This window comes from Ambystoma mexicanum, chromosome 3q, assembly GCF_040938575.1.
Source record: "Ambystoma mexicanum isolate Mex_15411 chromosome 3q, UKY_AmexF1_1, whole genome shotgun sequence".
NCBI classification, from domain to species: Eukaryota; Metazoa; Chordata; class Amphibia; order Caudata; family Ambystomatidae; genus Ambystoma; species Ambystoma mexicanum.
This window is the reverse complement of record NC_090926.1, coordinates 1,084,584,575-1,084,611,518: the sequence shown is the minus strand read 5'-3', so window position 1 is coordinate 1,084,611,518 and position 26,944 is coordinate 1,084,584,575. Positions and strand designations below refer to the sequence as shown.

Sequence of the window (26,944 nt, the reverse complement as noted above, 5' to 3'; positions counted from 1 at the left end):
CAGCACAATACTGGAACTCTCTTCCACCTCCCTACAGGGAGGACCTCCCCTACCGCCTATTCTTAACTAAGACCATCCATTGGCTCAAGACCCATGACACATAACGACCACATGCTTTCTTGCTGCCCTGATGCTCCACCACTTTGATTGTAAATATGTACATTTAGATTGTCAACTGTTCAGTGTAGATACCTTTCATAAGACAACCGATTTATTGTATATAGTATTGCGTATATTTCTGTAACCTTTGCCTCATCGGCGTGCATTGTTTCTTTTGACGTATCCAGCACTGTAACCATGGCTGGACTTCACTCCCCTGTATGTAACCAAGCTTTGCAATTCTCTTGTTGCCTATGCGCCTTGCTTCCCCATTAGGGGTTATGTGCGCAATACAAATAAATAAAATACAAATACCCCCCCAAATTATGGTTGCGGGGTCTTGGGAGGAGAGGTGGGTTAATACCCAGCTAAAGTTGTCGGGGCCGTCCACGTTTGGTGCATAGGAGTTGACGAGGGTTATTTTCTGGCCCGCTATGATGCCACTTACTAGGACCGCTCTCCCCTCGGTATCTTTTGCCGTGTGAACAAGCCGGAAGCTGGTCCTCTTGTGTATAAGGATCGCAACTCCTTTGGAGTAGGATGAGTATGAGGAGAAGTATCTGTGGCAGCCCCAGCTTTTGGCCCACTGGTGATCTTTCCCTGGGAGTAAGTGTGTTTCTTGAAGCATGGCTACGTCCACTTCATGTCTTCTTACGTATTGGAGGACTTTCCTGTTTTTAGATGGGATATTGCCTCCTCTTATGTTCCAGGTTATGACTTTGAATGGAACGAGTTGAGATCTATGTTGATCCGCTTCTTGTTTTGAATGATCTATGGTGTTGTGGCTAGGTGTGGCCTGGTATTATAATCGTTACCTGGAGGTTCGTTAGCTGGACGGTGTAGCTGCGTTGATGGTGAGCCGAGGGGTGGAGGGTCCGAGGGCAGAGTTGAACGGGTGGCGCAAAACCTTCCTAGTTCCCTTGGTGAATGCTGTCCACGGGCAACCCCCAACAGGCCTGTACTGCTTCCCTCCCTAGGGTGGGCAACCCCCAACTGGCCCACAGAGAGGTCCCTTTTCAACAAAAAAGAACAAAAGGCGGTCCATGGACTTTCCATGCCGTCGGGTGTAATCCAACCCATTAACTCAACTTGTGAACCAAACAGTTGCTGTGCTAGGGGCGCTTGAGGCCTCCCAAGTATCCCAGCCCCGCCTTGCATTCGGTGTGATTATTTCGCTATTCTCGGTGAGGCAAGGGAACATGTTGCGTGATTCTAATCACTACTGGTTATGGTGGATTCCTGTGTATTCTGTCTCTTTGTGGTCTGGGGCGAATATGGTTTTGTTCTGGGCAGCCCATTCAGTCTAGAAACGCATTCCCTTCGTCCGGAGTTTGAAAGAAGTGGACTCTCCCGTCGTGTTGTACTCTAAGCCGCGCTGGGAAGAGCATTGAGTAGGCTATTTGGTTGTCTCTGAGCCTCTGCTTGATATTGGCAAATGTTTTCCTCTGTGATTGTACTGCGGGGGAGAAGTCGGGGTAAAAATGTATTTTGTCTCCTTCGTCAAGGAGGTCTCCTTTCTCCCTGGCCAGTCGAAGGATGGTATCTCGATCCCTGTAGTTAAGCAGCCTTGCGATGATGCCTGGGTGGCGTGCCGGGAGCGGGTCTAGTCGAAGGTATCCTGTGCGCTCTCTCTACTATGAAAAGTTGAGACAACGCGTCTCGGCCGAAAAGGGCTATGCAGAGGGACTCCACATAGTCTTCCATTTTCCCTTGTGGTTGGTGTTCTCTCACTCCGACGATCCCGAGATTATTTCTTCTTGAGTGGCCTTCGAGATCCTCGCATTTGGCTATAGTTGATTTCATTTGGGATTCTAATTGTGAGACTTTGTTTGATAGGGTTGTTGTGTTATCATCAAGGTTAGATACTCTTTGCTCGACCTCATTCATGCGTTCAGAGTGGGTGTCCATACGGTGTTGCAGGAGGTCGACTTTAGAGGCTAGACCATCCATTTTATTGTTCAAGCTGCCAATGCCCACTTTTAGGTCGAGGAGGATTTCTTTGATCTCGGACGGGTTATCGTTTGTTTCCCCTTGCTGTGGACAGTCGGACACTGAGGCCTGGTCATCCTGTTGGAGGGGTGCTTTTGGAGTTGTGCCACTCTCGAAGTTCAGTTTCCTTTGGGATTTATCGGTTTTCCCCATCGTGCCTGAGGTTTTGGTAATGTCTGTTGGATCCAGTATTTGGCGTGCTACGTTTAAGGCACTCCGGGGACCCACCTCTGGGCAGGTTGGCTACTGGTTGCTGGGACCGGTGGACGCGCGGTCTTGTAGTGGGGTGGTCTTCTTATATTGTGGTTAATGGACTCCCCGTCAATTTTGTTCTTGTTTTCTTGGAGTGAGTGTCAGAGCGTGTCCGGTGTGGATAAAGGTCTGATGACTTCTCGCTCCTTCAGGGAGGGGAGGGTGTCTCAGCGGAGTTTATGGCAGGTGTTCGGTACAAGCTGCTTTGTATTGTTGACCGCTGGTTGCTTTTTGTATAGGAGAAGGAGTTAAGGCCCCCGGCTGTTGTTAGTGTGTTGTAGTGGGGGGGGTTCCCTTTATGATAGGGCTTGCTTCCCTTATTAAGGTGGTGTTGACCTTCGGAGTGTGGGGAATACTTGGACCACTCAGGTTCGGTTGGCACGTTACGTGCGTGCAGCTGTAGCCGTGTTCATGGTTTGGAGAGGAAAGTTTGCGTTGAGCTAATTGCGGTCAGCTTTGGCGGCGCCGGGGGCTCCGCGTTCCGTGGGTCTCTGCACCTCTCTGTATGCGGGTGGGGCCCTCTCACCAGCCAAGCTCTAGGCGCGTAGGATTCTGCACGCGCGAGGGGGCCGGCGCCAAGGCTGGCTCTGTTTGGGGGCAGCGCGACCTCCCTCCCTCTCCTTATCTCCGTGCGTGGCTGGTTTCTTCTCTTCCTCTCTATGCCGGTCGGCCCAGGCCCGAGGCGGCGGGGCCCGCTTCAGATGACGCAGTGGTCCTGGGTCCTGGGGGGAGCTCCCGCCCTCGGTCCGGCAGATGGGTCGCCGGAATCCCGAACTGATGTGGTGGATGTGGAGGGCACGGGGGGAGAGACAGCTCGTCCTTCGCTGAGTTGTCTCGGCCGGCCGCGGTGCTGTCTGCCAAGTAGCTGTGTTGCTGCTGCCTCACTTCGTCTTCCGGCTCTGAACAGGGAGAGGGAGACAGGATTTTCCGCCGGTCTGCCGACGGTCAGCGATCGCCCCACGCCCTCCGCTCGCTTCTCTGCCAACACTCCGGGCGCCCCCACCGGGTCACGGCGTCAGGAGCGCTCGGGTTTCAAGGGGCGGGGCAGCCGCGAGTGAGTCGGCGCTCCGCAGGCCAGCTATACGAAGCTCGGCTTTGAGGCCGCGTGGGCCGTTTATTGGCAGAAAAAGGCTGATTTTGCCCAGTTTTCGGGGGATAGTAGCTGGAGAGATCAGAAAGTCAGGAATCAGGGGTAGAGCTCGCAAAACCACCGGGAACAGCAGGATTTCTCAGGATTGATGCAGGGTTGAATGGGAGCTTAGACCCAGGCGGCCATCTTGGTTGGCCCCCTAGCGCCCTCAATATCACACTTTTATGAACAAAATAATATCTGAATAGCACACTTATGAATATGGACGGTAATCATCAATGGGTAATATTACAAAATTGACAATCTCTTTAATCACTTAGGAGTAGGAATAGTAAGGATAAGGTAGCAGCGAATACTTTTATGGTTCAAGGAAATGCAAGATGGAAAGAATGCAACACAGGAATAAACTTGATATGATTTCAATAAAAGATAATATGATCACTTTTTCCCCTGTGACTACTCACTTCCCCCCTATGCAATCTGAAGAGATGGAAATGAGGGCACACAGGTTTCAGGAATAGAATCAAGAATGCAGTTCAATCCCAGTTCCCCCAGCGAGCTTAGAGAAACAGGTAGGATTTTAAAACAGGCAAAAATACCTTTAAATGTGATTGCAATGGATGGGAAACCTGCTAAATTGATTTTAATTAAATAAAGAGATTCAGGATGAGTGATAGTTACTTTAGATTGGTTCAGGTCAACACTAGCAATGATTCATGAATGATTATCAAATTGGAAACGAAATTCAGCAGGTGAAAGCAAGAAGAAGCTATTTTGACAAGTGGTGAAATGGAGCTAAATTGCATTTTGTGGCAATTTTTATGCGTGCGTAAACCGCGATTACGGAAAAACTATAATGGAATACTGGAATATCGTTTTGGGTTTGTTGGAAAGCTTAGGATCTTAGCTTTAAAATGACAGTTAAATTCCGCTTCTAGGACGTGCGGTTCAAAAGATACAGATGTTTTTGTGAAGGTAGATTTTCAGAAATAAAGTCAAGATTTCAGAAATGACAGATGCGCCTTAGAGATTTACCAACAACAGGATGGACACAAGATTCTATAATGCAGTTCTGGACAGGTTAAAATGGTTGGAATAGGATTACTTTAAACTAAGAGATTGGTTCTGTACAGTTCTAGACTAGATACTCACTCCTAGTTTTGGAATGGAATGGAAATGGGCCCCGTCAAGATCTGGTCAAGGGATTGGGCTGCCACCGTACAGGTCAGGCATCCTGGTCTGCGATCAGCCCTGCACGGCGGTCTGCGCTGCCTCTTAGACTGGATCAAGCGGGTCCGGGATACAGCTCTGCTTTCTCTGGATCTTGGTTCTAGCACAGGGTTCTTGGCTAGAAGCAAACAGCACAGCCCGGCTGTTGAGAATCAGGTTGCAAAAGATTCTGAGGCCTGCTGAAGAGGATTCAGCTTGTGGATTAGGCCTCTCTGCTTCAAGGTTCTAGAGTTTGGTTCTAGAGTTGGTTCTAGACCTGGAGTCTGGATTCTAAGTTCTCGTCTCTGAAGTCTTTCGTCAGGGTGCTGCGCAGGAATCAGTTGAGTAGTGGAAAGGTTTCTCCCCTATCTGTCCTAAGCAGTCTATTTATCTGTTTCCAAAGTGGGTGGGAAGGCTGACTTTCTATGCCCAACCCCTTAAGGATTTAATAGGTCAGAGAATCTCCTGTCGCCTGACTGGAGAAGGGAGTAGTGTGTCATCAGGTATCATGTTTATGGCTTAAGGAAAGAACACACCCCTTTGCTTTTACTTAGAAAATCAATTTTTCATAGCAAACATATTTTCAAGGTGCACAACTGGTTCATAATACATATACACCTCACATATTACTTAAGATACATTCTTCTCCAACTCTGATCTTCCTAACAGCTTCAGTTCAGAAATGACAACTTATTCGCACTTTTGGTGGGTTTGCCAAGATTGGTTCTGCACCAAATTTTACACAGACATACACACTCTCGCTGAGCATATTACTGTAAGTTTTTACGTTTCTAGCATAAACACTGTATCTACAATATTAATAAATCTCGGGGTTTGGTCTCAGAACATCACACGGCGTCCAGCTTAGTCTTGAACTGTGAGTGAATTTGTCATTTTAAGAATCTCAAAGTTTGACATTTCTGTCAGCTTGGTAAAATGTGTTATAAGCAATTTCATAAAACTTACATTTGCTTTCAAATCAATACACACAACGGTTTGTCTGCGCCCCCAGAAGCTTGGCTCTGACTCAGAGGTCACATGTCTTGTTTCCTGCCAGGAGCTGTTGACCAGGCACACCCAAATCAGCATATTCTATTCAGTTGAAAGAGTCTATTGTCTCTTTCCTCCTGCCAGCAGGGGAAATCTCCTCCTCTCACAACAGTTCTAATTAACATGTCCATGCGATATCCTCTCCTGTTGGTAGGAAGGACAAGGTGTGAAGGGTTCCCATGGACAGAAGGCCTCTTGAAGTTTTAATTAAATCAGTTTCCTTCTAGTCAATTGCAACATAGCTCCTTGTAAAAAATAACATTTATAAACTCACAATAAGCAACATATCTTTAAATCAAGTATTTTTCAACAATGAAATCGCTGTGTGGCACTCTATATGGCATTTTGATGGAATTCTCTTCTTTGGCATATTTAACTTCTGAAACACCAGTTCTCCTGTTAGAATTATAAATCGCCAGCACCTGACAGAGGCGAGTAACGGTACTACATCCATTTTTGACAGCTGTCTATCTTTAAAAGGAGATTTAGCTTGAAAGCATATGATTCTTGCTGACATTGTATTGATGTGGATTCTTGCAGTAGAATAATGTGGAACACCCAACAAGAAGGTTGGATCTTTTTGGTGATTTGTGATCCATGATTTTAGCACATTTTGACAATCAAGAAAATGAATTCCCAAAGAGCTCTGCATTGCTTTTGGCAATCAGCATTGCTTTTTCCAAGTAGTTTCAGGCTGCTTTGTGGATGGCCCAATGGTGGTTTTAGGCAGTGATCTCCTGTGCTCCCTAAAATAGGCAAAAGTGGATGGCAGCCTATCTTTCAGATTTTTACTGCGCATTTATGGCTGGTTTGGAGTGAGCAGCATGCTTTCCAGTGGTCATTCTGATGTTTCTGCTGCCAGCAATGCACAGTACTGTTGCAGGGCTTGGATGAGTGGGTTGATGCATCCAACATAAATGAGTATCAATCAGGTTTCCGCCCAAAATGCAGCATCGAGACAGCCACCATTCCAGGTGGTGAAGGATGCTCTCCAAATCTTGGATAAGGGAGACTCATGCCTCCTCATCCTCCTTGACCACTCGGCTGCATTCAACACTGTCGACCACTGCATCCTTCTCTCACTCCTTACTGACAGGATGGAATCTCTGGCAGTCTCTTGAATTGGTTTACCTCCTACCTCTCGGGCAGACACCAGGCTGTCCAGATGAACCTCTTGCATTCTAACTGAACCCCTGTCTGCTGTGGAGTCCCCCAAGGCTCCATCCTCTCACCAGTCCTTTTTAACCTTTACATGGAGCCTCTGGGCACTCTCCTCAAAGATCACACCAATACGCAGACGATACTCATTTGTACATGAGAGTAAATAGTGTGCAGGACATCATGGCGGCATAATGTTCATCCCCCCATTCTCTACTAAGACCTATCTATATAACGCATATCACCGGCCTAGTACATTCTCATGCCAATTAAGGTACAGACAATTAAGCTATCAGTAGACACTATATAGCCACAAAGTGAGCTATAGACCCAGATATTTTTGTATGTTGTTGTAGTTCTGTCAATGACATATGGGTGAATTACCTCCCACGGTGACATAAAATGACCAAACTACCAGCCCGTTCACGTGTTGGGGGTGTGCCACGGCCACTCATAAGGTTAACTGCTGTGTACAAGTATCAGTAGTGATCAGGCTTACAAGTAACACATGCATACAACTAATGATATTATGACATGTCTTTTGTGCAGGGTCAGTTCACATTTACATCGTACTGACAAAGGCGAGGAGATAGAAATCGATTAAATGTAATTACGTGTAGCACACATAGCACCCTCCTGATTTGAGGCAGAGGGCACATTGCAACATTTGGAAACATAAATTAATTGGAGACGTCAACCCCACCGCAGACCCAAAAATTACATTAATGAATCATAAAGTAACAGGGTGTCCTTTATGATTATACCTGTGTTTTTTTATATCAGAGCATTCAGTTGCAATACCCTTTTACATTTAGACAGCAATTGAAGTCAAGCAATAGGTTTCAGTTACGTGAAGAAACATGAGACAGATGAAGCTTCATTACAAGTTTGCTGGTCCGGAAACAGAAAACTACGAGTCCGCTGGCAGGTTCCATCTGCACAGTGCTGGTGCTTCCATCCTCCCCATTCCCATTTAGCCCTATGGGACTCGAATGGGAATGGGAATGGGGAGTAACAATTGCCACCGCCTGACTTCCCGGACTGCAGGGGCTGTAATGCCCCAGTTATTCAAGCAAGTCAGGCAGCGGTAATTCATTACGGGTCCGGTGGCAGCCTGCCGGTTTTACAATCACGGCTACTGCCGGACTCGTAATGAGGCCCATGGTTTAGCAATGAGAATGCACCATTTTCTAGTCCGTCTACTGTCCCCATAACCATTTGATCTGAAGAGAGCTGTAAATCATGCAGGCTCTGTATGTTGATTTCTGATAGACACTGAATTAACCATCAGAGACAATAAAATGTAGTATTGATTTATTTCTGCATCACAATATTGGTGCATTTTATGCACAAATGTGTTGGTTTTCGAATATATGCACATTTAAGTCATATTGGGGTGCTGGGGTTTCCCTTCCCTTTCTTCTACTCAATTCACCTCATATTTTCATGTTGAGCACAATATTTCTGAGCAAATGATTTCAGAAACTGCTGAATTTAAACCTGAAAATAAAAATTCAAGAAAGATTCCTCATTGATATGGATTCAGAAATTGCTTGATCTTAAATAATACAGCATTGTTTCATTTTTATACTTGAGATTAAGCTGTTTAAAATCTAATCTCGGCTGGTAGCATTTGTGTGTGTGTGTATATATATATATATATATATAGTGGTATTTCTCTCCAGTTTCCAGCAGTAGGGGTCATCTCTTTAGTATATATAGACCAACAAAACTGACCACGTCTCCTTCATGGTGCATATAGCAATGAAGACACACATGGCTTGGTACCAACTACCCCTCTGCCAAAAATGAAGCTCTTCATCGCAGCAATCAACTTCAGATCTACTGTCCAGGGCTTGTTCCTCTACCACCTTTTTGTCCCTCCATCAACCAGTGTCACACCACAGAGATGCCTGCTGCAGGAAGACTCAAAGGACTCAGCAAATTCACCCACATAACCCCCAGCCCTCAATAAACCGCACTGGGCCTTGCTGCAAACAGTTGTCACCGTCACATCCTCCTGCGTCAACTACAAGGCCACTGCACTGAAGTGCCCAAACTCCCTCACTGAGAATCTAGGCAGAAACCTATATTCCTCAGAAGCAAACAAAGCTGCAAACGTCAGTGCAGAAAGGAAAGCATCAGAAGACTCTAGAACCTCCTCGCATCAACACCAGACTTACCCCCTCGCTTCAGAATTTCAGGAAGGAGTTTAGGACCATCCTAGTCAAAGAATGGCTCTTCCTTAACACCTAGGACCACATGCCATTCACTTCACACCTAAGCTGAGACTAGGCAATTTTCTTCTTCTTCCTGTGTCCTACCCTGGGTGCTTGTAAATGCTTTGCTGCCAAATTGCCCATCCATCTCCTTCCCCAATGTTAGCTCCCCGATTCCTTGTATTGATCCTTTGCAATCTGCTTCCCTAGCTATGTACTTCCCCTAGGAATTGCAAAGTGCTCAGTTCGACTCCCAAAGCTAGATTCACACTTAATAAATACCCTCACAATATTAATATTAATAAATATACAAAATGTGTCCTCATTACTTTTGTGTTCTGTTTCTGTATTCACTTCACTCACGTCTGAATCAACCGGCATGCAGCACCTATAAATAAATAATGACATCTTTGAGTGGGCCTGGGGATTATTATTTTATTTGGATATTTATATAGCACAAACCTGACCTTGAGGAGGAGCTAAGAGCTTGACATAGGATAGGGTTCATATACCAACTAGAGCCAGGCCACAGACATAGCACCACATGATGTTTACCTACCTCAATGGGCATTCAAAAATTAAACATTAAATGCGTAAGTGTGGGGGGAGAAGTAGAGTGGGGTGCACTGTCAGAAAAATGATGTGTAATATCAGACTGCCATGGGAGATTGTGTGTGAAAAGTGCACATTGTTTGCTTGATTGTACTTAAATTGTTAGTATTTTCAGTGTTTTATTCCACATTCTGTGTGATTGGCAGTTCATATGCTTCATCCCATTCAAGTGCAGGACATATCCATCCCTGGAGATGATTTGCTGCTATGTAGAAATACATTGCAACTACCATTATATGAGTTGGTGTAGACATATTTTGCATGATCGCATCATTATGGACTTGGTTTTTGGTCCCCTTAGGTTTCAGTTCTGAGATAAATGTCTTTACACAGTTTCCACTAGATTGATCTCACACATTTTGTCTGTCTTTCTATGTATTTTTTGGTGAGCCAGAAGATGGTGCTTTAGGTGGAAACGCTTCCCGCATACATTGCACTGATAAGGTCTTTCGCCGGTATGCATTTTTTGGTGTCTAAGAAGAACTTCCTTTTGATTGAAGCTTTTTCCACATATAGTACAATGATAAGGTCTCTCCCCTGTATGTATTCTTTCATGTCTAACGAGATAAGACATTCCGGAGAAGCTTTTCCCACATTCAGCGCAGGTATATCTTCCTTTAACATTGTGTGCTTGCCAGGTGCCAGGATGGGTGTCTGTCTGTTGGGGTTTCTCTCTTTCAGAGCAAGCGGTGGGTCTGAAACCTGGCAACTGGCAGGAATCCAGGGGTTCGGATCTCTGCACACTGGCTGTTGTTATCTGTGGCTTATCGGTTTGTGCGCTTCCTCGGCTCTGTTGTCGTTCATTTCTTGGCCACATCTGGTTCACTGACACTGTTTCCTCATAACTGGTCTGGACTATGCTTGATTTGCTCTTTTTTGCTGTAAATGTGCAGAGTCTTGATTTAGCATTACTTTTTAAAGAGTTACTGATGAGTCTCTTACTCTTCTCGTTTCCATTACCTATTAAAAATCAGTTACATTGTTAATATTAGCCTTTTGCACGTGATTCATCTCATAACAATATTTTCACTTAAAATAGATGTTATTGATCTGAATAATCATGGTGGAAAAACTGATTCCCCAGTAGGGAACTCTGGAAATGATGTGATATGTAATGGACAGGAAACTGGCAAATGCATATTGTATCTTAATCAGTGACGGTATTGCAAGGCTTTGTTTTCGGAACAATCGTATCATTTCTCTCCATGCCAGGAGAGCAAATTCACAGCAGTGAATGCCATCACAAAGTGTGCTATAGGAGGGAGATGTTACAAATAGGTACATGTTTATCACATCATTTTTGATTCAAGCCTCAAACATACCCTTAAACTGTACTGTATGGGTTAAAAAAAAAGCCATACTGCAAACGTCTAAAGCCGAAAGTACAAACATAGATATGACTGCATAACAACATATTAACACATTCATAATTCATGGTAGTGAAAATAATAGTTCTAGATTATAAACTGGTTTCTTCTTTTTCTTTGTCCCTCTATAACAAGATACATGAAACTAATTTGATGACTGACAATGTTAATACTCATTTAACTAGGAAATGGCGTAGGGCAGCACAAATATTCATAACATCCTAGTGATCAGATGTCATAACCATTTACTGTCTGACATACGTTTACTCTGGCATGTTAATCTGATTTGAGGATACATTGGACTGAGGAATAGAATAGCTAACATCTGTGTTACGTAGATCTGACCTGTTATAATTACCAGCATTGCTAACGGAAAGAGATTGTTTAATATCATGTCCTTTAAACCTCCACGCTAGCACATGATAGTAGGAAAAATGAAATAATTTGTCCTTTGGCTCTAATGACATCGCATGAACAAAGGAAGCTAATTTTATTGCTAGAACCGCATATGCGTTGCTATATTTTCATATTCTTTGTAATGCCATCAAATGCCATGTGTGGACCACACACGTACAGGTGTGGCAATTGTATGCCCAGGTACTGCCATGCTGTGATAGATGTAGCATCATAGCAAGGTTCTGTCATCATGTGTTTGATATGCTGTCACATGCCAAGTTATTGCCATCTGTAAATATGTCCCTTGTCTTAGGTTACAAGATGAGGCTGGGTAGAGCATGTGGGCAAGGCGCCAACACCCACCACATTATGTAGGGCCTGCAGAATAATAAACCATCTCTAAGGTTGTTGCTTATCCCATTACTCTGAACCTTCCCCTAAATCCTATCACCCATTTTATGCATGTTAAAATCCATGTCTTCTAAAAAACTCAAAAACTCAAAACTGGAAAAGTCATCCAAAATAACTGAAATGTCAAGATCTGTGTTGTTACATCATTTTCTAAACTGTAGTAAAAAATGGGCATGTGAACTAGCAAACAAACTACTTCCCTGCTGTGGCATGCATAACACTTAGAATGATATGATATGATGATATGATATGGTATTTGTAACGCGCCTATACACAAGTGTTTCAAGGCGCGACGAGGCAGGGAGGGAGGGAAACAAGGGGAAAACAGACAAACGATCCTACTAGGCCAGGTGTCATTCAGATCGCGCAAGTGCAGAGGTAAGGGGAAAAGGAGGAAGTGCAGGGGGGAGGAGGTGGGGGGGAAGTGCAGTACAAGGTAAGTAGCGTAGAAAATAATAATAAATAATAAATAGAAAGGGCCAGCTGGTGGCAAGTGCGAGGTAAGTGCAGAGCAAGTGCTGGGAAAGGGGCTGTAGGGATACAGTGACAGTCCCACAGTGCAGGGGGAGCCGGGGAGGCAGTGCAAGTGGAGAGTGGCTGGGCCCTGGACCGAGGTTGCTGAGAGTGGCCCAGATGCAGGTTTAGTGCTGAATTCAGTGGGGAGTTAAGCAGGATTAGCAGGGGAGAGGGAGAGAGAAGGCAGAAGCGAAGAGGAAGGTTTTGAGGTGCTTCCGGAACCGGAGATGGTTCTCCTCAAGTTTCAGGGAGGCAGGAAGGCTGTTCCAGAGGGAGGCCCCAGCTGCGGAGAGAGATCTACCCCCAGCTCGTTGCTTCGAGAAGCGGCTGACCATGAGGGAGTTGGAGACGGATGAGCGAAGGGCTCGTGAAGGAAGATATTTAGGAAGAGAGAGTTGGAGGTATTTAGGTCCCAGGCCCCAGAAGGCCTTGTGGACAATGCAGAGGGTTTTGAACTTAATCCTCGCAGCCACTGGGAGCCAGTGAAGAGATTTCAGTCCTGGAGAGATACGGTCCCTGGGCTTGAGGCCAAGGACAAGTCTCGCAGTTCTGTTCTGGATAAGTTGCAGAGGGCGGAGAGTGGAGGCAGGCAGATTAAGATAGAGGCTGTTACAGTAGTCCAGCCTTGAGAGAACCAGGGCTCGAGAGACAGTGAGCTTCTGGGGGAAGGAGAGGAAGGGAAGAATACCTCTGAGGAGGTGCAGCTGGTAGTGTGACTTCTTAGAGACGTCAGATATATGAGGAGAGAAGGAGAGTGTGGAGTCGAAGATGACCCCGAGGTTTTTAGCCTTGCAGGTAGGGGCAGGAAGGGGGCCAAGGGAGGCCGGCCAGAGAGCTGCAGGGAAGGAGGGAGTGGGTGTGCCGATGAGTAGAATCTCAGTCTTACTGGCGTTGAGGCAGAGGTCATTGGCGGCGCACCATTCATGGATAGCAGACAGACAGTCGGAGATGAGGGAAGGAGAGGAGGAGGCTGAGGGTAGCCTGAAAATGAGCTGGGTATCGTCTGCATAGCACTGGAAGTGGGGGCAGAGAGCGGCGATGCGGTGGGCAAGGAGTGCCAGATACTGGTTGAAAAGCCAGGGAGAGAGGTTGGATCCCTGGGGGACACCACAGGTGGAGAAAAAGATGTCAGAGAGGAAGGAGCCCATTTGGACCTGGGAGGGTCGATCGGAGAGGAAAGAAGTCAGCCAGGCCAGAGCCTGACCAGTGATACCCAGGTTATCACGGAGACAGTTGAGCAGGATGGCATGGTTGACAGTGTCAAAGGCAGAGGAGAGATCGAGCAGAATGAGAACACAGGGAGTGTTGGTATCGAGGTTCAGGAGCAGGTCCTCACGGATGTTCAGGAGAGCAGTTTCCGTGCTTCTGGCAGCTCTGAAGCCAGATTGATGGTCATGAAGATTACCAACAGAGTCAGCATGGGGGTTAAGCTGGGAGATGGCCAGTTTCTCCAGGAGCTTACCAGGAAGGGAGTAATGGAGATTGGGCGATAATTGGCCGGGCAGGAGGGGTCGGCAGAATGAACTTCTGCGGAGCTGCTGTGACCAGAAGCTTGGCGCGGCCAAGTCAGAGAGCTGCAGTGATTACTGGAACATTATGGAGAGTAAGATGCCAGAAGGCCTTCTTAGCAATTGGCTCTGGAGAGGTGCATTGCCAATTACAGCACAAGGTAACACAGATAGAAAATAAATTACATTTCAATTTAGTTAGCCAATTCCTGCGCGGAGCAGGCTGCGCTCACAGCTGACTGACATCTGCCATTCATGGAACAAGGGCAAGCCTGCAGGAGTATAAATGCTGCCTGCAGTTTCGGCTCGGGGAGGGGGGCATTGGAAGGAAAGCAGCAGTAGCTGGGAAAGGCAGGTGAAGTGAGAAAGCAGAAGCAAACCTTCAGATGCAGGACTGCAATGCGAATAGAGACTGTGGGAGAAGGAGGAATAGTGTACACAGCTTCATAAGGGGAGGAAAGGTAAAATACCTGCTTATAGAAGGGGAGCGGGGAAAAGAGGAGGTTGCACCAAGTGGTGAAATATACAGAATGGTACAGAAAGTGAGGAAGAGAGAAGAGGACAGAAAGAACCTGAAAAGGGCACGTGGATAAACAAAGAACCAGGTGGAGAAGATGAGGAGAACATCCACAAGCGTGAAAGTCAGAATCACCTAGGAGAGAAGAAGAGAAACTATCAGGGGAGGTTGAGAAGGAGAACAGAGAGGCCCTTCGAAATCAGCCCCTGTCAATCTTGTGTTGGTAATGAGTCCACTACCAGTATTTTGGGGTGCATATCTAAAGTTCCCTGGCCAATTGAGATCTAGAGAAATGTGGCAGGGCTTGACAGACCCAATGAGTCTGACAGGTGGGAGAGACCCCAGCATCCTGAATACAGCAACAGTAGTAGAAGGATCCAACTACGCCAAGGCAGAAGTGCCGGGAACTCTTAAAACCCCCATTGACTATGCATGACCATTGACCATCAGGAAATAGAGTCCTAGGTAAGTGATGGATGGACTGACACAGCATGGTGCTGAAGCATGCCAGAAGTGCATATTTTTTAGTTTGTTTTTAAAATCCCTCACTCTTCCCCTAGTCCTGCCTGGCCATTGGCAGATATAGGACGTAAAAAGAAAATGGTTTGAACACTGTCTTTTTAGACCCACATTTTTTGTTAATCCCTTCATTATGCCACATCATTTACCAGGTACTGGCCTAGATGACCAGGAATTGCCTCCAAGTGCTAAGTTCAAAACTCACAGTCCTATGACATTCTATCAAATGTCCTATGACATTCTATCAAATGCTGAGAGCAGTCCCATTAGCTCAGGCGCTGCCCTCAAAGGCTATGTACAGAATACATTCTCCAGGCGCTGCTATCTTTTGTCTGATATAGCCGCATTTGGTAGGTACAGTAATTATATTCTAGATTTGGGGCCTCATTACGACTCAGGCGGAAAGCCATGGTGCTAATAGCACCATGGTCCATGCCGGAAACTTACCGACTCCGCCATGGAGATAGGGGGAATTACCACCCCATTACAAGGTTGGCGGGGCGGTAATTCCCCCTTCCTCCATGGCCCTTCGCCATTCCCATTTTTGACCCATAGTGCTCAATGGTAATGGGGAAGGTGGCAAGTACGGTACCGCAAATTGCGGTACCGTACTTAGCACCAAGGTCCCTTTGTGGGTCCCTACTTTAACGGCTGGTGTAAACCAGCCGTTAAGGTCGGGTTCCGCAAAGGGACCTCGTAATCAGGCGCTAATGGGTTAACGGCGCCGCACGCCTTTTACGGCGCCGTTAACCCATTAGCGTAATGAGGCCCTTGGTCTCAAGCATATCGTTTGCAAAATGCAGACTCCTGTACAGCTATGGTCCTCCAATTATGCAATAGGCCATGGCATGACATGCTGTACTCATTACTAAGGGCTTGGAGCCCAAGTTAACATGCCCCTGCTTTTTATGAGGACTTAGGGTCATTACAAGCTGAAATGGCCCATCGTACAATAATGTATTGCTGTAGAAAGCAAAGCATTCTAGCGAGAACATCAACATTCTCGCGAAAAGACGAAAAACCTAACGAGAAGAAATACTATCTGTATCCTTCCACGAACATCAAACTTCCCAACTGCTACTGTTTCAGCCTCCACACACCCTCTTAAAGGAAAACGTAGTCATTTCTCATTCACACGAGAATTCTCCAGTGAATAAAAACAGACTGCTTTTAATTTCTGAAAAGCCTCACTTGCTGCAATGCACATTGAAGATACAAAAGATTTGCATCAAACCACTAAAAGACACATCTATGCCGCTTTACGCCCAACCTGTTTTAAATTTGAAGCAAATCCTCCCAGAGGTGTAGGCTGTACACTTATTCAACGAACAAGTTTTTTCCCAAATGTCAAAATCAATGCAAAAGGTAAATAACACCCCTTTTTTACAACGCGTTTTATCTTTTAAACTGTTGCATGAATTTCCACCAACTGCGATCTTATGGGCAGTTGTGGTAAATGAAGATTGCGTTTGTTGTTTACCAAGGTCTTTCTACGTCTCCCTGCGTGCAGCAGAGCGAGAAGGAGACCATAAAACAACATGAGGTGCACAAAGCACACTGTTAAGTGCAGTTATGGCCAACGAAGACGGTGTTTGTTGGTAGGTGGTTTCTTTCTATTGGCTCCCTGCATGCCACACAGTGAGGAGGAAGACCCCATAAAATGAGCCGAGGTGCGCAAAGTGCAATGTTAAGTGCAGTTGTGGCAAAGGAAGACTGGGTTTGTTAGTTAGCAATATCTTTCTACATCCTCCTGCATGCTGCACAGCGAGGATGCAGAGACCATAAAACGAGCCGAGCGAGGTGCTCAAAGCACTAAGTGCAGTTGAGCACATTGGAGTGCAGGAGTGTTTTGTACCTATGAGTTTTGATGGGGGATGCCCTGCTGATGGGTCCACCGAGCAAGGTGAGGAGCATAGACTAGGACTAGTTGCACAACCGTCTTATGATCCTACAACTGATTAACTACTCAGAAGGTATTTAACATCTTTTGCAATTTCATTACCGATATTGTGCCGTCTATGAGGCTTCCTCCATTTGCTCTCTTACCACCCAGGTGTGTTGATTTTCAGATTACCTTACAAAGTAAGGCAAGTTTTCCAGCCACTGTGTCTGCTGACGCCACACAGCTTGTGCAAGTTACAATAGATAGACCTCATCATAACGGTGCATGGCTTCAGCTGGTTGATGTTTCTTCAGCAGCTGCAACAAAAACAAAGTACTTTCCCAAAATTGCATTAAAATGTTTAATGAGTGACCACAAGAATTCTTGCTTCGCCCTCTGTCTGTTTATCTCCTGATTCTGCCGAGTAGTACAGCAGACAGGTGAAATATATGGAAGAATTGTGCTATTGATGATAGAAGCTGGGGAATTGTGGCACATATACTACATTTGGAAAGGTACAAAAAAAGGTAGCAGGTGCCCCTCTCTAGAAAGAACATGGCATGATAACCTGTTCTGTGGTTTTTGCCCACTTTCAGAGTCCGCAGCCATCACTTTTTGCTCACTGCTCTTTTCCAAAGGAGGAAAAGTACAGTGAGCAAAAAGCGATGGCTGCAGACTTTAGAAATTGGGGAAAAAACCATGTTGCTATGTTCTTTCTAGAAAGGGGAGCCTGCTCCCTTTTTTGTACATTTGGAAAGGTGTTATATTGGCTATGAGGCCATCTCAGATTTTCCCACTAACAGCAATGGCGGACATTCCAAATGGCGGACTCGCAAAATTGCTAATCTGCTCTTTCGTATGATAATGGAGCTGTTACATCCATATTAAATGTGGTTTTCTGTGTACTTTTGTTATAAATATGTGTGTAAAACTTCAAATAGTTCATAAAAATGCATACACAAAACAATGGCGTGAAAAAAGCGTGTATTAGTATTTTTTTGTTCACAGATGAAGAGTTTGTATGACAATTTAAGAAGAAGAAGATACAAATATGGAGAAAGTACATAAACTGGCGAATGAGTTCAAGCCTGAAACTTCTAGACAAATCACAGAAACAGAGCAGAACAAGCATTTCCATCTGACAAGAAGACAATTCGGAGGTTGTTCGCTGTCCAGCAGAGACTAAATGTGATACAAAGCGAGTTGGGTATAAGACAATATCTGATCTGCTTGTGGGGTGTTTAGTAGTATTGGATGTTTACCAAGAACAATTAATGTGACCCGTCTGGATGAAGGTGGAGGTATCGAGGCAACATTGATATGACGTAAGCTCGGTTTCACGATTCATGTAGTTTGCAGTTCAATAAGACAAAACTTTAAAGAGCAGAGAAAAGGAAGATATCACCAGCAGATAATTCTGATAGTGCTATGAAATTCACCCATCAGAGTGTTCAAGAAAAAGGTTCAGTGAATACAAAATCAATATGCTTTTTTTGTGACATGCCTCCCCCAGCTGGAAGATGATTGTGTAATGCATCTACATTCAGCCTTTTTTTACGGGCATTCGTCACTGTCCCCTTAAACTAGAAGACAACCCCTGCTTGCTAAACTGAGTGCAGACTATCTTATTGCACAAGATGACATGTACCATATTAATTGCCTCGTATTATTATATAATAGAACGAGACAAAAAAACAATACAGGAAACAGAGATAGACCAAATTAACCATGTTATTGCATTTGCAGAACTTATATCATACATCGATAATGCACAAATAGACAATGAAATTGGACTCATATTGTTAAGCTATGCAATCTGTACAGCATGAGGATGAAACAACGTGGCAATGATCTTCCAGATGCATACATTCAACAAAACTGAAAAACAGGATATTTGCTTACTTACCTGACATGGAAGCACATAAGCAAGGCCGTCATGTGATGCTTATATTTAATAATGATATTAGATCTGCACTGAGAAAAGCATGTGAATACAATGCAGATTTTGATGCTGTTCATCTTGCTAAAGCAGCAAATATAGTGAGAAGGGACATCTTTAAAATGAAAAATCCGTTCAAATGATCTTTTGGAAACAAGTGTCAGGAAGACCCAGTGCCAGCATCTCTGTTAGCACTGGTTTCAATGGTTACAAACTGCCAAAACACTAACGCACAGTGAAGTTATTAAACAATCAATCCTCACTGTTGCACAGTTACTAATGTACAATAGTTTGGTTAGACTTCGGGAGTATGATTCTGAAAGAGCCTTCAGGCACAACCGGGGAATGGGAAACTCCTTTGCCTATCAACGTAGATATTGTAATCCATACACAAACTTGTTGAAACCCTGCACAAGCTCGGATTAAGCATATCATACGACTGTGTGCTGCATATATCATCAGAACTTGACAATGAAGTATGTCATCATGATCACGCGAAAAGTGCAGCCATTCCTCTTCAGTTAAAAGGAGGGCTCTTCACGACCAGTGGGGTCGACAATATAGACCACACTCCAACCTCTACTACAGCTCATGATTGTTTCCATGGAACAGGAATATCAATATTTCAACATCCAAATAATCATTTTACGGGGACTGTTTGGATGCTGACTAAAAATCCTTGTGATGAGAAAATTACTAAACGTCTTCCTGAATGCTACACCAGCATGCCCCCTGTTCCTCCAATGAGAATTGATTGTCCTCTGCTAACGGTAGAAGAGATCTTAGTTGACAACCAAGTTATATTGCACACTATGGTGAATGAATACACCTGTCTGAAGCATGTAACACAGGCTTTGGCTAGTGATGTCTTACAAGGGGATGAAGTAATTATCTGGGCAGCATACCACACAAGTCAAAAAGAAGAAAAGGATTGTGAATTTACACTTTCATCCTTGCTTCCTCTATTTCCAGACCATGCTATGTCAGTGGCCATGATTCACCATTCCATGAAATTTGTGAAGACAGCAGTCAAAGGCCTTAATCCTGGACATATTCCAATCATTGCGTTTGACAAGCCACTCTATGCATTGGCAAAACAAACCCAGTGGAACTGTCCAACAACTCATTGCGAAGATCAATTCATGGTAATATTTGGTGGGCTGAATATGGAGATGGCTGTTCTCAAGGTTCTTGAAAATCTCTTGGATGAAAGTGGGTGGACTTGAGCGTTTGTTTGGGCTGATACTACCACAGCTGAAAAAGGGGATTTGTTTATAAAAGGTTCCCATGTGACTCGTACACGTAGGGCTCATCAAATCACAACCAGTAGTCTCTGTTTACTTCTGCAGCAAGTCTACACAGACTACAGTCAAGGCATAGAGGATAGCTGTCAAGTGATGTATGTATCCCATTTAGATTCTGGTACATCATTCTAAAACTAAATCCTTTTGAAGATTTTTCTAAGAGCGATACGAGAAGGAGATTTCCAGCTCTATTTAGAGGCGCTATCCAAGATTGTTCCCTGGTTGTTTTCCTTGGACCATACTCACTATGCATGATGAATTCATGTCCACTTACGTGATATGGTTTCACTTAAAAAGCATCACCCTAACATCTATGCATAATGTTTTATTTTTTATTTTTTTATTAAAGCATTCAGCGTAGAAAAATACAAACTTTTGCTTATACACACAATTTTTCCACTTCCACCAACACAAGCCAAACCCCTCCTCTTTCTTTAATCATACGTCAGTTTTTAATCCTGGTTTGGCTATGTGTTAAGAAGTCTCTTGTTCACAGTACTCTTTAGGCCCGTTCTAGCCTCTTTAGCATAGCTTCCAAAAACGTGCCCACGCCTTTAGTGGTTTTTCTGTTTGGCTCGTCATACAGTGCTGACTACCATAAATCAGGATCTAAGTCACATAGTGGTATCAGAATTGGTTGTAGTAGGCATCCCCTTTCCGTTCAAAGTTCTGGGCAAAATAGGAGTAGGTGTCGAGTTGATTCTTCTTCTTGTTTACATAATCTACAGGCTTTGCCCTTTGCCATGCCATATCTTACCAGATTAATCTTTGTTCTCAAAATATTCAAGCGAAAGCGCATAATTAGGTCTCTATGTTGTCGGTTGGTGCTTTTTTCTAGGTATCCTGGCAATGTCTGTGGACATCTGGTTATCTTGTCAGATAAAGTGTGATAGTTCGAGGCCACTCGTGCACGTTCTGTTTCCGCACAGTCTATTGACAACAAGAGTATTTTTACTCTCTTTGGCTGTTCACACAATGCTTCAGTTGTTACTTTCATGTTACGCAGAAGTTCCTTACATTTCAGTTTCCATTCATCTAATGGCCAAAAAGGCATTTTAGCTGTTTCCTGTTTCAATATTAAATATTGTGGAGGGCACTTTTCCAGAGTTATTTTTCTGAAAGTAGAGAGTTTGCGCCAGAATCTGGCTTCAAGTTTGTCCCATGTTTCCCATGGAATCCTCAGGGCCGTTTCACCCACGTATGTTACAGTGGGAATTACTTTTGCGTTGTAAAATTCTACAATCGGGCGCATAGAGAATTTACAGAACTTCTTTCAATACTAATGCCTGTGATGTTAGTTGGTCCATTTTCTGCTGTAGGTGATCAATCCAAGGTTGGTCACTCCAATTGGCACTTACAATCGCTCCCAGATATTTTATATTTTTCACTATTGGTATAGGATCATTCTCAATGCACCATTTGAACGCTTTTCTTGCCACAGGACCTGCCTTTTTGATTATCATTATGGCTGATTTTTCCGGATTGATTTTTCGTTTAATTTCTATTAAATGTGAATTTAGATATTCAAGTTTCCTCTGTAAGCCAACTGGAGTTTTATCCAACACTATTCGGTCATCTGCATTTAAGAGATGACCTATTTTTGTTTCTCCTTTTTTTCTCCTATTTTCGGCGAGCATGCTCTTGGCGGTTCCAAGCATGCTTTTACTTCTAAAATATAGAAGTTGTAGAGAATGGAAGCTAGTGGGCATCCTTGTTTTAGCCCACACTTTGTTGCGATTGCCTTAGTTAAGTTTCCCTTTTGATCTAGTTAACTTTGGAATCGCTTTAGTTGACAGTCTTAATCTGTTTCGTCCCTCATTAACACTAGCCTTGGTTGTCCAGATTTTTCTAGGTTCTTTATCATTCTTATCGGATGGGGCGATGTTTAAGCATGTGAGAATTAATACTCTGTGATCACTGTTTTTTGTTGGTAAGATTTCTGATGAGGTTATTCTTCGAAAAGTTTCTCGATCGACAAAGAAATAATCTAAAGTTGCACTTGCATTGTGTGATACCATGTAGGTTTTCCTTCTAGATCTCTGTGCACATTACCATTGTCTTGCAGGAGATCACGATTCTCCATTTCAATCTGCCATTTTCGTGATCTTGATTGTTTGTCGATTATGGCTTGTCACATTTGTCTGTGCATTTTTGTTTTTGTCACAGGCAATATTTAAGTCACCACACAAGATTAGTATCGGATTTTCATATTCTGATCTTAACTGGTCCATATAGATGGTAAGCGTTTCCAATAGTGTTGGTCCATCTGTGGCCTTTATATTCCAGTATAGATTAAAGATGATTAATATTTTATTTCCTTTTGTTCGTTTCTTCCATTAGTTTCTTGTTGCAAGATTATTATTTGAATCAAGGAGGATGGTTGTATTGTACGTATTATGTTTCCACTATAAGTATTCCTTATGATGGTTAAAAGGCCTGCAGAGGGTCTGCCTTTTTTTCCTTTATGGGCTTTATTCAAAAAACAAGTGGCACCATGTATGTAAGGCTGCTCTTGTAGCCAGCACTCTTGGATACAAATGATGTCTGCCGTTAATATTTCTTTGTTTATTTTTTCGATCAAGTGGTGGAAGCCTCTTGTGTTCCAGGACGCAAAACGTGTTGATCCTAGCAACTCCTGGCCTTCGGTCTAATATTGTTTTTTGTTTGTTTGAGAGTCCAAAGTTTCTGCTAACCTGATTCCAGAAGCACATCATCAGTGCCTTTAATTAGCATACGGAGAGCATTTGGTCCCCGTAACACTGTTGGAGAAAACCGTATAGGTCTATAATCCACACCCTCTTCATTTTGCTCCCCACTGGCATACTTTGGTTCTTCATAACTTTTTTTCATTGGTATATTCTTTTTTGCTTCCCGTTCGCTCTTTTGTGGGCTTTCTATTTTGATGTCAAAGCCCAAAACTCAGAGTTCGTCTGCAGCTGACTGTATTGAATTCAAAACTGCCTTTGTGTTTAAATGAACACATATTCTATCCGTGGCTTCTTCATTTGGAAACTCCACGATTCTAATATCTTTTGGTTCAATGACTCTCAATTGCGGCACGCTGTGCAAGAGCTTCATTAGGTTTGATCTATTTAGGATCAAGCCATCGTTTGTTCTTAGAACTCTCTCCATTCTCAATTTGTAGGTATTGCTCTTAGTGTCAAAAGGTTCCGGTTTGTTCTTAATACTCCTTGTATCTTTCTCCTCCTCTCGTTCCTGTATCTTTTTCGAGCTCAAGCTCTTAATTCCTTGTGTGTTCTTTCTCTCCCGATCTTGTTTAGACTGTTCAATCATAGCTTTAAGCAAAAGTTGTTGCTTTTTTTCCATTACATTTTTTACCTCTAGTTGTGTTCTTTTTTCTTGTAAGGTTCCAAAAATCGGTGATGTTATTTCAATACATTCCAGAGCTTTATTCAGGGAGCTATTTTTGTTATTCACGAGTTCTTCACCCTCATCAAATGTCTCTCGCGAACTTTCGTCCTCATAGACATATAAGAGTAATAACGCTTCTTGGCTGTAGAAATCGTTTATAGATGTGTTGTATCTAGTTCAACATCCGTAATATATTCACACTCGTTTCCTTTGTACCAATATGACATCCTTTTTTTTGTTTGCATTTGGTTTTTGACTAAATTTCATTAGCTCTTTTCCTATAGGCTTCAAGTTTCTGATAAACTGTCGTGTTCCTTCATTTGTTACACATTTTTGATTTGGCAGGTTTTTGGTCTTTTTATTTGGATTTTCCAGTGTGTCCTTTTGTCTTTTGATTTGTTTTTCTATAGGTTCCTTTAGTTTTTCTGCCTTATCTTGTCTTTTGGACTCATTTAGTTTTTCGATAGTAAATAGAGGGAAAATATCCCTGTTTTGTTTTTGACAATCATTATGATGAGTAGCCTGTACTGTTTGGCCATTCTCCAAGGACTCTCGCTGTTTTCTTTCATTTCTCTTGTTGCCTACGGCTTCTTGTCTACCAATTTGTTCTGTCATTTTTTTTCTTGTTGTTTCAATTTTCCAGTTCCGGTCATCAATCACATTTACCTTTCTTTATTCCTCAGATGGCCTTGGCTCTATGTCCGCTTTTTCTGTTGAGGTACTGCTGTTTTTGCACTGTACTGGGTCTTTATGGCCTTCTGATTTGAGTAGAGTGATGTTATCACTGAAACAGTGCAAAAAAGCTTTCTTATCTTCTCGAGCCTCCTCAATTAAATCAGTGTTTAGTAATGACATTTTGTGACTAATTTTCTCGGGTCCTCCTTTCTTTAGCGGACTCTATGTGATTCTCCACATATGTTAATTTGGATTGAATTTGAGTCAGTGAAGTCGCTTGATCTCTGTAATTTTCATGAAGTGCCTCACATAGCTTCAAGTATGGTGCTAATGCTATCGACATCATCGAGCCAACTGCTGCTTGCATGTTTGCGCAAATGTCTGTAATAGGCCATATATTTTGTGGCCCAACAGGTTCTCTCCCGGAATTTTTGTCTTTGGTTTCCACTGTGTTAGCATCAGACACAATTTGTTCCACTTCTTCAGACTGTGAGTCCATGGACAGGCTACTGCTTATTTCTTGCAGCACATTTTCACTGATTCTTTGTTGTTGCGGGTCTGAGTCATCTCGATTGTTTGGAGTATTTTTCTTGTTCTCGGACTCTTCTATACTCGTGGCACATTTTTTGTTGTTTTTCTTCTTTTTTCCAGGGCCATGTTTGATGTCAATGTTACGCTCACCTGACTCCCACGGAGGCGCTGGCCTGGTTCGCACTGCTGTGACCTCTTCTAAGGTGATGCGCAGGGTTCGGAAGACGGACTGGACCGGGCCCCCAAATCTGGCTTGTCTGGCTCGCAGAAGTATCCTTCTGTAGGCGAAAATAGGGGATTAACTGTCTGTGGGGTAATGCAATCGGCCTCCCACTTTCCCCTGTACCCTCCTTGAAACCCTTCTGTGATTTCTCGTAGCGTCTCACCTTAGGGTCTGGAAGGACGAGCTCTCCATCCTGCTTCTGATGCAGGGGCGCGTTGATATCCAGTTACTTCACTGGATTTTCGGATTGGTGAGAACCAAACTTGCTTGGCTTCCAGGTAAGTTTTTTGATAAGAGGTTCCCCTTGTGTCCATGAATTAATGTACTAATGCTAGTGTCTTTTTCCCCATAGGGGCCGGGGTACGGAATGCCGGGGAACAGGCACCGACCCGAGATGAGAGGTGAAATCCTTGTAGAAATCAGGTAAGTCTTTAATGAGCGTTTTTTGGTAATGTCTTTTCATTCGCTCATTAACGCTGATGTCTCTTTTTCCCTTAGGGGCCGGGGTCCGGAAATGCCAGGATGCGGCGCGGACCCGAAATGAAGAGGGAATGAATCAACAGGTAAGTCTTAACATGGAGATTTAGCTTTCCTTATTCCCTTCTCTCTCTCACCTTTTGTTCTGGTCTTTTTCTCCCTAGGCGCTGGGGCATGACTGCGAATCCGGATGATCGCTGCTGAACATGGAGGCGCCCTCTAAAGGTGAGTGGAATGCGGCGCTGCAGCGATCGACGCGATGAGCTTTTAAATTAAAGTCTTCCTTTTCAGGATTGTCGGCGAGATGTCTCCGGGATGCGGATTTAGCAGGTAAGGACTTTTCCTTCTTCTGTTCTCTTCTTCTCTTCCTTTGCAGGTGATCCAGGATGCTGGCAGGCGTGGCAGAAGTCAGGATGCAGGAGCAGACACGGTGAGCGTCCAGCTGCTAGATGCAGAACAACGCAAAGCACGTGTGGCTGTTCGGGTGGGGTTTAAATAGCCTTGGAAGAAGTTCCAGGTATGTATCCTTCCTCCAATCAGGTATGTATCCTTCCCCGACCACGCCCGGATGGTAAATTAGTCCCACAGGTAAAGTAGTTCCTTTCAGGCCTCAAGGAGGCCGGGATCCTGCAGCATGGTCTGCATCAGGTAAGTGCACCCAAGCATTCCCATAATGAGCCTGGCGCCTATGGCGCCAGGACTGATGTCTTTTATGAGCCTGGCGCCATAGGCGCCAGGACACTGTCCAAAGGGCCCCTATATGGGGTTGCTGGGTCCTTCATTGGGGACTGGATGTCCGCTTTCGGGGACACCGGGCTTGAACTGGCTCCCCGGGAGCGAGCATCATGACAGCACTCCCCCCAAAGGCCCCTCCCAAGGTTGTTCCCTCCGGGGGTTTTGGTTTGTCTGGGAAGAGTCGGTGGAATTTCCTGACTAATCGAGGTGCATGCACATGGTCGCTGGGTTCCCACGACTTCTCCTGAGGTCCGTACCCCTTCCAATCAATTAGGTAGAACAGTTTTGACCTAAACATTTTTGAGTCTAAAATGTTCTTCACTTCGAATTCGGGCTCCCCATCTATTAGAATAGGTTCTGGGGGTTTGAGTAGTCGGGTTCCGGGTACCACTGGTTTCAGAAGTGACACATGAAAAACAGGGTGAATTCGCATACTAGCTGGTAAATCAAGTTTAACAGCCACTGGGTTAATTATTGCCGTAATAGAATAAGGTCCCAGATATTTTGGGTTAAAAGTTCGAGGCCCTTTGAATGGTAAATGTCTGGTAGCTAACCACACTTGATCCCCAATCTGATACGGAGGTGCTTCACTCCGATGTAGATCAGCATTCTCCTTGTATTTTCTCTTGGCTTGTTGTAAATGCGTAGTTGCCTCTTTGAAGGCTTGGGTAATTGTAGAATGCAGATGTTCTACTGCAGGCATTCCGAGGTTCTGAGTTGAGTCAAGGTTTGAGGTTCGAGGGTGATGCCCAAACAAAGTATAAAAAGGACTGTGGCCAATTCCAGAGTGTACCGAATTTTTGCAGGTTGCATCTCTAACAACTAGGACGGGGAAGGTTATCTGCATCATCAATTTTTATAATAGCCCTCACTTTTCTGATTTGGAGAGACTGT

The 26,944-nt window shown here is 44.2% G+C and overlaps 1 protein-coding gene across 1 annotated transcript in view; it reads right to left on the bottom strand.

The window, feature by feature from the left end:
- Positions 1-9,475: 9,475 nt before the first annotated feature.
- The window catches only part of LOC138583277 (zinc finger protein 530-like), a 367,448-nt gene continuing 349,979 nt past the window's right edge, over positions 9,476-26,944 (bottom strand). Inside the window, exon 10 of the mRNA XM_069655375.1 lies at positions 9,476-10,638. Coding sequence (XP_069511476.1) covers positions 10,004-10,638 — 635 coding nt within the window. The 3' untranslated portion in view covers positions 9,476-10,003. The remainder of the gene's footprint in view (positions 10,639-26,944) is intronic.